A 13685-nucleotide genomic window follows, 5' to 3' on the forward strand; every position below is an offset into this window, starting at 1 on the left:
GACTTTTTTTTTTACGTTCTTTATGCCGTTTTGTTTCTTTTCTTGCTTTATTGCACTGGCTGGAGAGACCTTCAGTACAGTGCTAAACAGAAGTGATTCTTGCCATGTTGTGGTAGGTGGAATGTTTTTGCCATTAAGTGTGAAGTTAATAGTGACAGATTGTTTGTTTCAGGTACTGAGCAGTACAGTGAATACACAGGCTATGCCGAGACATATCGTTGGTCCCGGAGCCATGAAGATGGGAGTGAAAGGTAAGTCTGTTTCTGTCTTCAGTATTCCATGACTAAAAACAAAGGAATTTGGGCTTGACCCTCACACACTCTCATTCCCTCTGCTTGTATTTCAGCAAGTGAACTTAAAAAGGAAAAAGAAAAGAAATCAGCATTACAGGTTCATTGTCATTTAAAACACTATTAGCACCTTCCTGTACCAAAGGGAAGAACAGAGAAGATAAAACGAAAAGTCTAAAGCAAAGACAAAGAGGGGCAGAATTCTCTACAGTTCTTTACCTCTGAACTACAATCAGAAGCTGTGGAGGTTAAATTCCGTGTTTAAATCTGAGTAGAATAGGTTCTAATTAGAGCTTAAAGCCTTTGACCAACTTACTAAGTTATATTTAATTTTTCTGTGAAATTAGATAGAGGAAACCTATGTTGTGACAGTTGACCTAATGCCACAAACCAGTTGATGGCAGAACCTACAGTGTGGTTTGCTGCTCCTGTCTCCTATTTCTTCTTGAAATATAGTCTTCTACTTTGACAGTCTTGCTTCTAGTTTACCAGAGATAAAATTTTGCAGAAATGCTACCTGAAAGCTTGTGGGATTTTTTGTTTTGTTTTATTTTGTTTGTTAGTTGATGAGAAAGCCATTGTGGCAGAAAGAATCAGCTCTTGCCCACGTACCACAAATTTATTCCTCGTAATGTCTCAAGTCCATCCTCTGCTTTCTTTCTCTTTATTTTTTTAAAATATGTGGTTGCAACAAACATCTACGTAGATGTTTATTCCTGATAATTATTTACAAACCAGCATGAAGATTTCTATTTTGGTTTTCGGTTTGAAAAGTTGCTTGGCACAGCAATATATGCAAGTTCATAAAGAGATTAAATATTTGGGATTTTACATGTTTCCAAAATTGTCATCTCAACCATTGCTTTCTATTTCCACAGGCAACATGGTATTGTCTGCTTTGATGTCTTTGTTATTTTAAAAATAGTTTCTCACAGTCAGCAATTGAGCACAGTAGGTAGAATGCTGTACTGAATTATTTCACATTTTTGTAACACTTCTTAGGAATTTCCTGGACAGTACATAGTGATGTTACAACCCCAGTGATTTAAAGCGGATCTCTCAAAGCAAAGGAGGAATGAGCTTTTGTCAAGATGCAAATGCCATGTCCTTAGTATTAGAGGAAAACAAAGAACTAGATTCCTTTTGTTTGCCCCCAAATCCTTTAACCTCTGAGACTTACTATAAATGATTTACCTGTTTACACTATGTCATTGTGTTGTCTCTGGGTAATTTTTCATTTTACTCTTTAATGTCTGACAGTGCACACTGTATATGCCTCAATCTAAAAATAAAGGGTGTTTCCTTTCTTTTCCTTTCCTTTGGCTCAGACCTGCAGACACTGGTTTGTTTGTTTTGAATATTTTAACACAGCTAAAGTCTTGGCAACCTGACCCCTGAGAGGATTTCATTTGAGCAACTGACTACCTGTTCCTTATCTTTTCTCCCCTTTCCATCCTGTCCCAGGGACGACTGGCAGCGGCGCTGCACTGAAATCGTTGCCATCGATGCTCTTCACTTCAGACGCTACCTCGATCAGTTTGTGCCTGAGAAAATCAGACGCGAGCTGAACAAGGCCAGTAACCTTATTTCTTAGTTCATCCGGCAGCTGTCATCTATTTACTGCCATTTTATTAATGCTGAAATTAATGCTTTCTGGTAATTCTTGCAGTGTCAGTATGTCTGCCCACAGCTCTCCTGATTTAATGGCTGTGTCAGCTTGTACAAGATGTACTTTCCATTTTGTAATTGTTTGATTAGCAGCTAAGGTTGCCAGATAGGCTGTTGCTTAGTTTTAAACCCCATACATGCATTTATCTCATCAAGTACCTTAGCTGCTATGGAACATTATCATTGTAAAACCATATAGAAACGAATGAGCTCTGAAAATTTTTTCTCAGACCTGCTTAATGACATTTTCTCTACAAAGTATGCTATCAGGGTTAAAACAGAAAAACTGAAAAAGCCAGGTCAAATGTTCTATTTTAGGTAAGATTTATGATGGAATCTATTATTTTCTGTAATACTTAGTGCTGCCTACTATATTCATTTTTTTCTTTTTTATTGTATTACAGAAATATAAAAATGAGCCATACCTGTTGTTCAGATTTTCAGTATTGGCAACCATAATAAATAAACTCTGTTACACAATAGAGAACTGAGTCTGTTCTCTGGATTTTGGGCTTTCCCAAAACAGCAGAGATTTTCTTTAGTTCCTCAAATTATTCACTCAGTAGAGATTTTCTTTTTTTTTTTTCTTTTTGAAATGGAGTTTCACTTTTGTGGCTGAGGCTGGAGTGCAATGGCGTGATCTTAGCTCACTGCAACCTCTGCCTCCCGGGTTCAAGCGATTCTCCCGCCTCAGCCTCCCAAGGACTAAGATTACAGGTGCCCACCACCACACCCAGCTAATTTTTGTATTTTTAGTAGAGATGTGGTTTCACTGTGTTAGCCGACCTGGTCTCGAATTCCTGACTTCAGGCAATCCTACCAGCCATGGCCTCCCAGAGTGTTGGGATTACAGGCGTGAGCCACTGCGCCCAGCCTAGAGATTTTCTTTAGTTCCACAAATTATTCACACAGCCAAGAAGACTGACCCAATTCTGAAGATCAGTGTTTCACTCCCATGAGTAGGATTTGGTTATGAGATTATTAGGATAATGAGGCTTGTGGTTTTACATGGTTATACATGGTGTGCCAGTTCCTACACAGACTTCTGAGAATAATAACAGTGATCTAGACAGACTTTTACTACACTTAAAACTTAGTAGATATTTTGAACATAATTAAGTATCTTATATCCTGATCTATTTGGGAGAATCTAATTTATTGTTGAACATATTCTCGTATGTATAATTTTTTAAATTATTTTAATGTTTAGAGTTCTCAAGTTTTATAAAATGTTTGAAGAATAATGCACTGTTTTTTAAAGTTGAACTTACATAACAGACATCATTTATTTAAAAAGAAAAAGAAAAAGTAATCCCTCAGAAAAGCTATCCAGAATGTCTGGCCTTTGATGTATCAACAGTTCTAAAGTTCTCTCCTGCCTGATTCTGAAAGTCAGAGATTTGCCTGTACTGAAGATTATCTTTTTTTTTTTTTTTTTTTTGAAGCAAGGTCTTTTTTGCCTAGGCTGGAGTGCAGTGGCATGCGCGATCACAGCTCACTGCAGACTTTCAACCTCTCTGGGCTCAGGTGATCCTCCCGTCTCAGCCGCCTGAGTAGCCAGGAGTACTAGTGTGCACCACCACACCTGGCTAATTTTTCTTTTATAGATACACCGGGTTTCACCATATTGCCCAGGCCAATTTCAAACTCCTGGGCTCAAGCGATCTTCTCCCGCCTCAGCCTCCCAAAATGCTGGGATTATAGGCATGAACCACAACGCCCTGCCTGAAAAGTACCTTTTACTAGTAATTAGATACATTTTAAATGTAAGCCTATTTTCACTGTTCCAAACTCTTGCCTTAAAGCAGTTGTCCCCAGTGCCATGAAGTTTTTATGATAGAGCATATCGAGTAGAATCAGTTTTATCTTTAAATTTTCATGAGGTTTTACTTACCTAAACATGTATATGTGAATTTGTCACATGGTCAAGAGGACATTTATATAAGCAGTAGATTGTTGGAGAGAAATATATGAAAAGGAAAGTAGAACCAAAATGTGTGTAGCCATGATTAATACATTAATACAAAGTGAAAGGTTCCCTATTTTATGAGTGAAGTCTATACTCCCACATATACTTTTCTGTGAGAACTAGATCATTCACTTTTAGAAGTTATCCTCAATTTTTAAGAAGGTAACTTCAGGCATAAGTCTTTTTTAAAATTGCCAGGTCCAGTTGATTCTCTCTGCACTTACTTGTGTATCACCAACCTTCAGTTTGACCATCCTCAGAGACACCAGAAATTTAAAAGATATATGTGAATAGGTTAAGTTAGTTGTAAATATTGGCAACATGGAAGAACATTTATTTATAGAATATAGAGTCCTCATGAGGGGCATTTGATACTAAGAATGAGTCTTTAAGTAATCTGGCAACAAGAGTTTTATTTCATTGGGAGTTGGCGGCGGTCAGTCACACTGCCTTATGGAAGTGTCTCAGGAATATTTTGTTAAATGACTTGATCGATAATTTAAAAACTTTTTTTTTTTTTTTTTGAGACGGAGTTTCACTCTCGTTGCCCTGGCTGGAGTGCAATGGCGCGATCTCAGCTCACTGCAACCTCCGCCTCCCGGGTACAAGTGATTCTCCTGCCTCAGCCTCCCAAGTAGCTGGGACCAGAGGCATGCACCACCACGCCAGGCTAATTTTTGTATTTTTAATGGAGAGGGAATTTCATCACGTTGGCCAGTTTTGTCTCCAACTCCTGACCTCAGGTGATCCGCCCATCTCAGCCTCCCAAAGTGCTGGGATTACAGGCCTTAGCCACCACGCCTGGCCTAAATAACATCTTAGACAATGTTAATTTAGGTTTTCGAGGTAAACATTTTAGAATTTACATAAGTACATTATCTTAAATCAATCAATATGTCACAAAATGTTATATATTTCCTAAATACTCTTCGAGTGCTCAATAAAGCCTAGTAAGTTGAGTGTCAAATCAAGTTTGGGACAGATGAAGCCATATGAAGGAGAGGGGTTCATTTTTAATGTATAGTGATGCAGGTGTACATTCATTTTCCACCTGCAATTATTCATGTCACTTATTCATGTCAATAAAGTCTAGTTTATAATTCATAAAAGATTCCTTTCAGTCAAATGCAGGTGGAATTTTTTTTTTTTTTCAAATTATACAGATAACAATAGTAAATGATTGCTTACTCTGTATGAGGCATTCTACTTAGCACTTTAAATGCAGTGTCTGATTTAGTCCTAACCACTCAGGGAGGCATAACTGTTTTTCTTGTCTCTAATTTAGAGACAGTGAGCTCACTTCTTAGGAAGTTGAGTAATTTGTCGCAGGCCAGGTCACATAGCTGGTCAGTGACCAAACCAGAGCTCAAATCCAGGCTCCCCTGACTTCAAGTCTTTTTTTTTTTTTTTGAGAGGGAGTTTCTCTATTGTTGCCCAGACTGGAGTGCAATGGCATGATCTCGGCTCACTGCAACCTCCGCCTCCCGGGTTCAATCAATTCTCCTGCCTCAGCCTCCCGTGTAGCTGGGATTACAAGCATGCACTACCACACCCGGCTATTTTTGTGTGTTTAATAGAGACAGGGTTTCTCCACTTTGGTCAGGCTCATCTCAAACTCCCAACCTCAGATAATCTGTGCACTTCGGCCTCCCAAAGTGTTGGGATTACAGGCATGAGGCATTGCGCCCAGCCAAATCATTTTTTAAAAATGTAAGTCCTCCACATAGAGACTACTATAACTAGGTCTGACCTTCTAGACTTTTTATGGTTCAAACTTAAATAATTGAGAATATTTCTGCTTTTGGAATAGTCTCCTACCTGCTTATGCCTGAATCACTCTTCTTTTGTGGTCATAAACTTCTGCTGTGAGCAAGGTACCTGTTAAATGCTTTTCTCAATATGCTTTTCTGTTTGATACACTTTTTCAAGGAAATTTGAGGGTTCCCTGCTATTTTTCAAATTCCTGTGAGACAAGGAAATACCTCGAGTGTAATAGAGCCTATCAACACTTGGACTAACTTTAAGAAAGCACCTAGTTCAGAGCCTGGCACATGGGAAGGCATCTGATAAATGTGTGTTCTTTTATTCACTGATATATTCCAAAAAATGTGTTCTTTTAGCAAATAATTAGTTTTTTAATTCTTTCACTGAAAAAGGAAAAAGCAGTAAATGATTTTGTTAAATGTCATTGGCAACTTAATTAGAAATTAATCCAAACAACTTTAGGCCTTCTAAATTAAAGCATTTGTCCCTTACTAATTACATTTACCTATTAAAATTGACTTAAGAATTTTGGTTATGAGCAGCAGGAATCTCGCATAAACTGACAGCACAACTTGGAGACAATGTTTAATATTTTGTATCTCATGTTTTGCAAACTTTGTTTTAGAGCAGAAGTCTGTGTGAAATCACTTTAGAGATGACTTGCACAATTCTACTTGTGTGTGTATGCATGCCAGAGAGAAAGGAGGAAAAGAAAAAAACCCACATTTTTCTAAGTGAAAAAGCAGTAAGACCAGTTTTCACCGTCAGAATTCAGTATGGATCTCTGACCTCTGGGGACCTGTTTGCTACTTTTAAGCATTACTCACCAGTTAATAATTGAAAAGCCAATCCTACAAAGTGCTTTCCAGGCCTCTGGAAAAGGTCTGCTCCGTCCAGTCTCCGCCGGTCTTACTGGACCCACTTCATGACCTGCAAGTAGAGTTGGTTTTTAAAGGAGGGAACCAGTCTCCTTTTATCTGACTGATACTGTGAAGCAATGTTTAATCCTGTGAGAGATCAGCTGGGTATCATTCTAAAGGAGAATTATCTTAGGATTAGAAAGATTTATGACTTCATCTTGTAAAAGTGGCAAATAGCACTGCAAGAGAAGAAAGAAACCACCTGTGAAAAGTTGTATTTGCCATGTTAGGTAGGATTTTAGGTAGGATTAAGTAATGAGTATGTTTTGTGGAGCTTGCTGAATCTGAAGTTGAACAAGGTGGAGAGATAGAAATCATCCCTATTTACCTTTTTAAAAAATTGATCTGTTTATTGATGTTTTTGTTATTATTCACCACCATATTTGGAATAGGTCTGTTATTAAACCAAAGCTTGATAACAAAACCAGTCAATATTTGCTGCTGATATTTCTAAGAAATTGAGCATCTGAGCACTTATAATCTTTTCATAAAATATGTGTCACTTTACTTTTCAAGAATGTTCCAAATGTATCATTTGTAGTGGGTTTTCCCTTAAGTTTCCCAACATACAGAATCAGAATAACAATTAAATACATATCCCAGTCTTGGATTTTATACATCAGGAAACTAAGATCTGCATACTTCTTTCATTTTATTTTGCATTTTAGAATAGCAAAAACAATGTATTAATGTTATAATTATTTTAGAGATAAAGTCTAATCCCAGCTACTCGGGAGGCTGAGACAGGAGAATCGCTTGAACCTGGGAGGTGGAGGTTGCAGTGAGCTGGGATCACACCACTGTACCCAACCTGGGCATTAGAGCCAGACTCCGTCTCAAAAAAAAAAAAAAAAAAGTTGTAAGAAATCACAGAATACTAAAAACCTCAGAAAATCAGTATCAATATCTACTCTGTATTAAGTTAAAGAAGTATAGTAGATTGATTTCATATAAATGAGCAACTCTTTAGGAACAATAATTATTAAATTATTCTAGCAAATAGAATAATGTATTTACATGATAATGAAAGAAATCTTTTAAGTAAAATCATGCATCACTTAAAGATGGAGATACGTTCTGAGAAGTAGTCACTGTGCACATATCACAGAGTACTTACACAACCTAAGTGATATAGCCTGCTACTCACCTAGGCTAGATGGTATGGCCTATTGCTCCTAGACTGCAAACCAGTAGAGTATGTTACTGTACTGAATACTATAGGCAGTTGTGATGCAATGGTAGGTATTTGTGTCTTAAACATAGGACAGGTACTATGAAAATATGGTATTTTAATCTTATGGGACCATCATCGTGTTTGTGCTTCATTGTTGACTGCAACATCACTATGCAGCACGTAACTGTCTATCTGCTTGGGCCTGCTAAAATTGATATTGAAGCCAAAGATCTTACTTAAGTGTGCATGTGCACATTTGTGCCAGACTATTCCCCTGGATACCATTTATTTCCTGGGCCTCATTTTGGGCCTGTAGACTCTTATACCAGTTTTGTTTGGTCTCTTTTCCATTTTCTTTCCTTCTTTCCTACATCTTTATCATTACTATTTCCTGATTGGTCTCTGGTTTTTAACTCTAGGTACCAATATTTTCATCTTGCTTCTCAACACACCCCTTTGCGACCTTCAGGACTCCCAAATTACCTTTATGTTCCCTGTCTTCTTCCCTTCCCATCAAAACTCATTCCAAGATAGGGTTGTTCATTGGTATCTTCTGCTTACTATCCTGAGGTCTCAGTGCTTCCTTTTTCTTTTCCCCTTTCTGAGTTGTTTATTAGTAAAAATAAATTGCTCTGTCATTGCAGAATATCAGGCCAGGGTATGGCCAGAGTTCAAGCTGGCTTTCTTTTACCCTTGCAGCTCTCTGATCAGTCTTCTCAAGTACTCTTGCTCTGGGTGAGGGAAAACAAACGCATATGCCAGTATAGAGCTCTTGAGAATTCCTAGTGCCTCTCTCTATGGAGTGAGAACTTGGCAACTCTTTTGAGGCCTCTATCCTTATCTGATCTTTGTTTCTTTACCAAAGGAGTTCAATTCCTACTCCTTAAAGGAAAGGTGCCCTGATTCAAGGCTCTGCCCTAATCTCCAGCACTTAAGGTATCCTTCTTCCTAGAAAAGGGAGAAGCCTGGGCTGACCTTCCAGAGAGGGCTCGGGGCAGCATACTACCGCTGTCTTATTTTTGACCTTATAAATTCTTGCTTCTTAACAGAATAAAATAATTTTGTATTTAATCGTTATAACCAGTTATTCTAATTTCTATGTAATTTTGTCATTTAATTTTTATCTGATTAATATTTTTTGGTGGCAGGGATGGGGGATAGAGTCTCACTGTCACCCAGGCTGGAGTGTGGTGGTGCCATCATAACTCACTGCAGCCTAGACCTCCCGGGCTCAAGCAGTCCTCCCACTTCAGCCTCCCAAGTAGGTGAGACCACAGGCATGCACCACTACACCTGGCTAATTTTTTTGTTTTGTAGAGGCAAAGTCTTGCCATATTGCCCAGGCTGGTCTCAAAACTCCAGAGCTCAAGCGATCCTCCCACTTCAGCCTCCCAAAGTGCTGGGGTTACAGCCATGAGCTTTTAAAAATTTGATCTAAACACTGAATGAGGTTTATTTTCAGTTTCATGGTTTGTTTTTATGGCCATTTTTCAAGATAGATAATTTTCCAGGAAAATTTGATAATATTTTATACTAGATTTTGCTTCTAATAATTTAAATGTTTCAAATTCTCAATCATTAGGCTTTAGTTTCACCAAGCTGTTTTTGCACATTGAAGTAAAGTTAACCCAGTTATTTAGAGACAGCAGTAAGAAAGAAACTAAAACCATCCTGACAGTATAAAATGCAGAAATGAACTAGGAATCTGAGGAAGCCTCCTTCTCTCTAGGCGTGTTAGAAAATTCTGACATGAAACAAAGTGGCAAAGTTACATTTATTTTTCCAGAGGGTTTGTTCTCTCCCTTGTTGGTATAATGACACAGACTGTCTTTCAAGAGCCTATTCAAAACAAATGTAGCTCTTAGATTTTTTTGACCTGAAAGAGATTTTCAGAAGCTCCATGCGTCTGACTATGCAGGTAATTTGTGAGTACTTGTGTAAGCTCTGTACTACAGTGTTGAATAATGATCTGGCACCAACTTATAATTAATATCTGTCAGGATTTACAGTCTAGGAGGGTATGGAAGGAATAGCCTTGTTAATCCATCGAGACAGTCTGTAAAATAAATTTTTATACCTTTGTGAAAACTTCAAAGAACAATTTACTATATTTCTATGTGTGGGTTTCATAGAAGCATCTTTCTTTATCCTTGGTTTTTCTCTGGGAACGTTTGTCAAGATCATTCTTTTAATTGTATTTGCTATTATATGTAAGCTATATTTTAGGCTTTGTTTGGAACTTGAGAACCCAGGGGAGTTTTGCTTTGTTGTTATATTAAACCTGTTATAGTCTGATCACTTCAGAAAATAAGAATGTAGAAAGAAGGCAGAAAGACCAACTAGTTGACAGCAAAGAGGTGGAAATCAGGAACTCTGGGATCTTACACAATGGTCTTCTCATATAGAAAATGAGCTGTTCATTTAATTAATACTTAGCCAGCATCCTCAGAATATATTTTACTTTTCTCAGATTACTGGCAAATTTTTAAATATTCTAGCTTAAAACAGAGCTGTGAAACTAGAGAATCTTAGAGCCGAAAGGCATCTTAAAGGTTATTTCATAACCAGGTGTAAGAATCCCTTCTATAGACAGTTGCTTGCTCTTTGTTACGTATTTCAGTAGCAGGAAGCACATTTATTAATCTAGTCTCCATAACTCAGAGAGAGAATGCTGAGGAGGCATAATAGTGACCCTTTGCCTGATGAAAAGAATAGTGATTAAAGCCTTCAAACAAAAAGAAAACTGTTCTAACAAGTGCCTTTCTTTTTTGGTGGTTTTTCCTAGTAGTTTATAATTGGGATCCTATTAGTTCTTGAAATATCTCTGCTATTTTCATTTCTGTTTGTTTGAAGTGGAAAAAGAAATTGGGACCTGTATTAGTTTAAGGAATTTTATTTGCTTAGCATTCAAACAAATAAATATTAGAATTTATCATTTCTTAGTCTCTTCCTTGCATAATCCCAGGTTTTTCTCTCCCTTCTTCCTTCTTTGTTTTTCCCTCTATTTTGGCCCCTATGGGAAAAAAAAAAATGAGAAGTTGAACATAAGCTTAATACTGGACACCGATCCTAGTACATTAGTCAGAAACACTGTTAGTGTCTAGGCACTCACAGGCTTTGATATTTCTTTTATCCTGCAGGCTTACTGTGGATTTCTCCGTCCTGGAATTTCTTCAGAGAATCTTTCTGCAGTGGCCACAGGAAACTGGGGCTGTGGTGCCTTTGGGGGTGATGCCAGGTTAAAAGGTAAGTTGTTGTAGAGAAGGATAAAAGCATTCTGACCACGATAAAACGTTAAAGCCAGATTGCTAATGTCCTGTCATGAGACCACAAAAATCTAAGACAAAAGGAAAAGGAATATTTAACACTATTTTCTTTTTTCCTATTATGTTTAAAGTAATTCTTATTTTAATTTATCATTTTCCTGCAAAGGTTGCTTATCACTTTGATCTCCCAGGACACAGTATTTCATTGAATATTGAAAGGTTGGCAGGGGGAGAAAAGCATATAATGACTGTGAAGTTTCAAACCTGAGCTTGCACTCAAGCACTTCCCTTCACTGGAGTGATTTTTATGGACAGTTATTTCATTGACTCATTCATCCACCAAACTTAATAGCACCTCTGCCACTTTCTAGGCATAGTGGTAGTCTCTGAGAATACAAAGATGGAGAAGATGTGATGCTTGCTTTGGAATTCACAGTCCAGCATATGAGAGAGAGGCAGTATGAGACCGATGCAGTACACGGGAATGAGTGCTGTAGTGGAGGCCCACGGGGCTGTGGGAGCACAGCCTGGGAGATTTGCATGAATGGCACAGATAGGAGGCATCTGGCTGTCCAAGAAGCAGAAACATTTCTTATGTGTTATTGTTTGTGGTAGGAAATTCACAAAACCCGATCAACAAAGCTATTGGCCATTTATTACATTGACATTTTTTCGAAGTATCAGTTACAGAAAATAATACTATGTCATTACTTAGGATGATTACTTTTCCATTTCATCCCAACTGATCTGACACCACCTGGATGTACTGCATTGCAAATGACACCAACTACCTGGAGTAATTGCAGATCTTGCCTATTGAGGACAGAGTCCACAAGATTGCCCCCACTTCAGACTCCATCCACAAGTTTCAGGGGGATTCCCAGGCCATTCACATTTCTGTCCAGCTGGTTGCTGTTCCAGGAGGTTCCCATGTCCCCACCTCAGGTTTGATAATTCACTAGAAGGACTCACAGAACTCAGAAAAAAGTCCTGTCCTTACCATGACAGTTTTATTGTAAAGGAAACACATAAAGCGAAGCCTAGAAGGGAAAGCAGAGGTTCTACAACCCTTCCCCTTAGTGTCAGGGCACCCCACTCTCCCGGCACATCAGTCTGTACACCAGTCAGGAGGCTGCACTGACCTTTGGTGACCAAAGATTTCATTGAAGTCTCATTCCATAGGCATGATTGATTAAATCATTGGCCACATGATTGAGCTTGGTCTCTGCCCTCCCCTGACTCCCGGGAGTGCAATGTGAATCACCTCATTAGAACAAAAGCACCAGCACTCAGGAAATTCCAAGGGTTTTTGAAGCTTCTACCAGGAACCCAAGATGGCACGCCAGAAAAATTCTTTGTTATACCACAGTTAACAAAGTAAAGCAGACATAAAACAGCCAGCTAGCCTTAATAGCCGAACTATATTTAGATAAAATTCATCTCTTTGGGAATGCTTGAGTCTGTCATAATGTAACTGCCTTTCCCCTCATCAGTAAAATGCTTCTTAATATTTTTATAAAAATGACACATTTATTATTTCTTTTAAATCCAGAAAAATACCATGAAGTGTATAAAAATCACCAGAATTCACTGTCAGCATTTGGTGGCCATCCTTCAGGTCATCTCTGTGGCAATCTGTGTAACTGTTGATGAGGTGACAGCCTCTATTCTATTCTACAGCCTCCTCCTTTTAGAAAGTCTGCAGTCTCATGGATAGTTTTCAACTATCCGTCTAACAAACGTAGATCTACTGAGTACTCAGCATTTGTTAGTGGCTACACAGTATTCTGTTGTATGCATATATGTATCATAATTTATTTCACAGATTCTCCATTCACAGTTTGTTTTCATTATATTATAAGCAGTACTACAGTGTATAGTACAATTATATATATATATATATATAATGTGTAATTAAGGTAAATTCCTAGAGGTGAGATTAATGACTCAAAGAATACGTATACTTCATTTTGATCCTTGTAGATTGCACTCTGAAAGGTGATATCAATTCCCGTTGTCTTCCTCACATGAACAGCATCACCACGACAGGACTTTGTCATTCTTTTTCATTTCTTTGAGGTTCAACAGTTTTCATGTTTATTGGCCATTTGTTTGTTTTGTGAATTGCTTTTTCATGCCTTCTGCCCATTCATCTCTTTGGGAGTAGTTTGATTTTATCACTGGCTAATAATAACTCTTTGTATGTTAAAACATATTAATTGTTTAACTGTTATATGTTACAAACATTTTTCTGCTTCATTTATTTCAACTGATTAGGCTGAAGTTACTGAGTTAGCTTTTATGTGTTCACATTTTTGTGGTGTGCTTGTAAAGATCTTTCCTGTCCCTTTATGCTAAAGACTTTCACCTACATTTTCTTCAAATTCAAAGACAAAAACTGCATGGTACTATTTTCAGTGTTTGAGGAAACCTGTTTTTCAGTCTGGGCTTATTGATCTTAAGACAGACACTTTTTTCCTGTCTTTCTCTTAAGTAAAATGAATGACTAGATTCAAGTCATCAATCCAGAAGCTAGGTCTGTAGTAAGCCATGGTCATTTGCGATAGACAGTTTGGAAAGCTTTATAAATGTGTTCACTTCTTTTCCTTTTTTCTTTTTTTCTGGCTTAAAAGC

The 13685-nt window shown here is 37.8% G+C and overlaps 1 protein-coding gene across 10 annotated transcripts in view; it reads left to right on the plus strand.

Annotated features, from left to right (window-relative positions):
• Window positions 1–13685, plus strand: part of PARG (poly(ADP-ribose) glycohydrolase) — a 142541-nt gene that overhangs the window by 116945 nt on the left and 11911 nt on the right. For all 10 annotated transcript variants that reach the window (XR_003121261.1, XR_003121263.1, XR_003121262.1 and 7 more), the window contains 3 exons: window positions 173–251; window positions 1755–1863; window positions 10926–11031. Coding sequence is in view for 7 of the 10 variants with exons in the window: in XM_025397876.1 (XP_025253661.1) it covers window positions 173–251; window positions 1755–1863; window positions 10926–11031 (294 nt within the window). In the remaining 3 variants the exon portion in view is untranslated. The remainder of the gene's footprint in view (window positions 1–172; window positions 252–1754; window positions 1864–10925; window positions 11032–13685) is intronic.

The sequence above is a fragment of the Theropithecus gelada genome, chromosome 9 (assembly GCF_003255815.1).
Source record: "Theropithecus gelada isolate Dixy chromosome 9, Tgel_1.0, whole genome shotgun sequence".
Taxonomy (NCBI): Eukaryota; Metazoa; Chordata; class Mammalia; order Primates; family Cercopithecidae; genus Theropithecus; species Theropithecus gelada.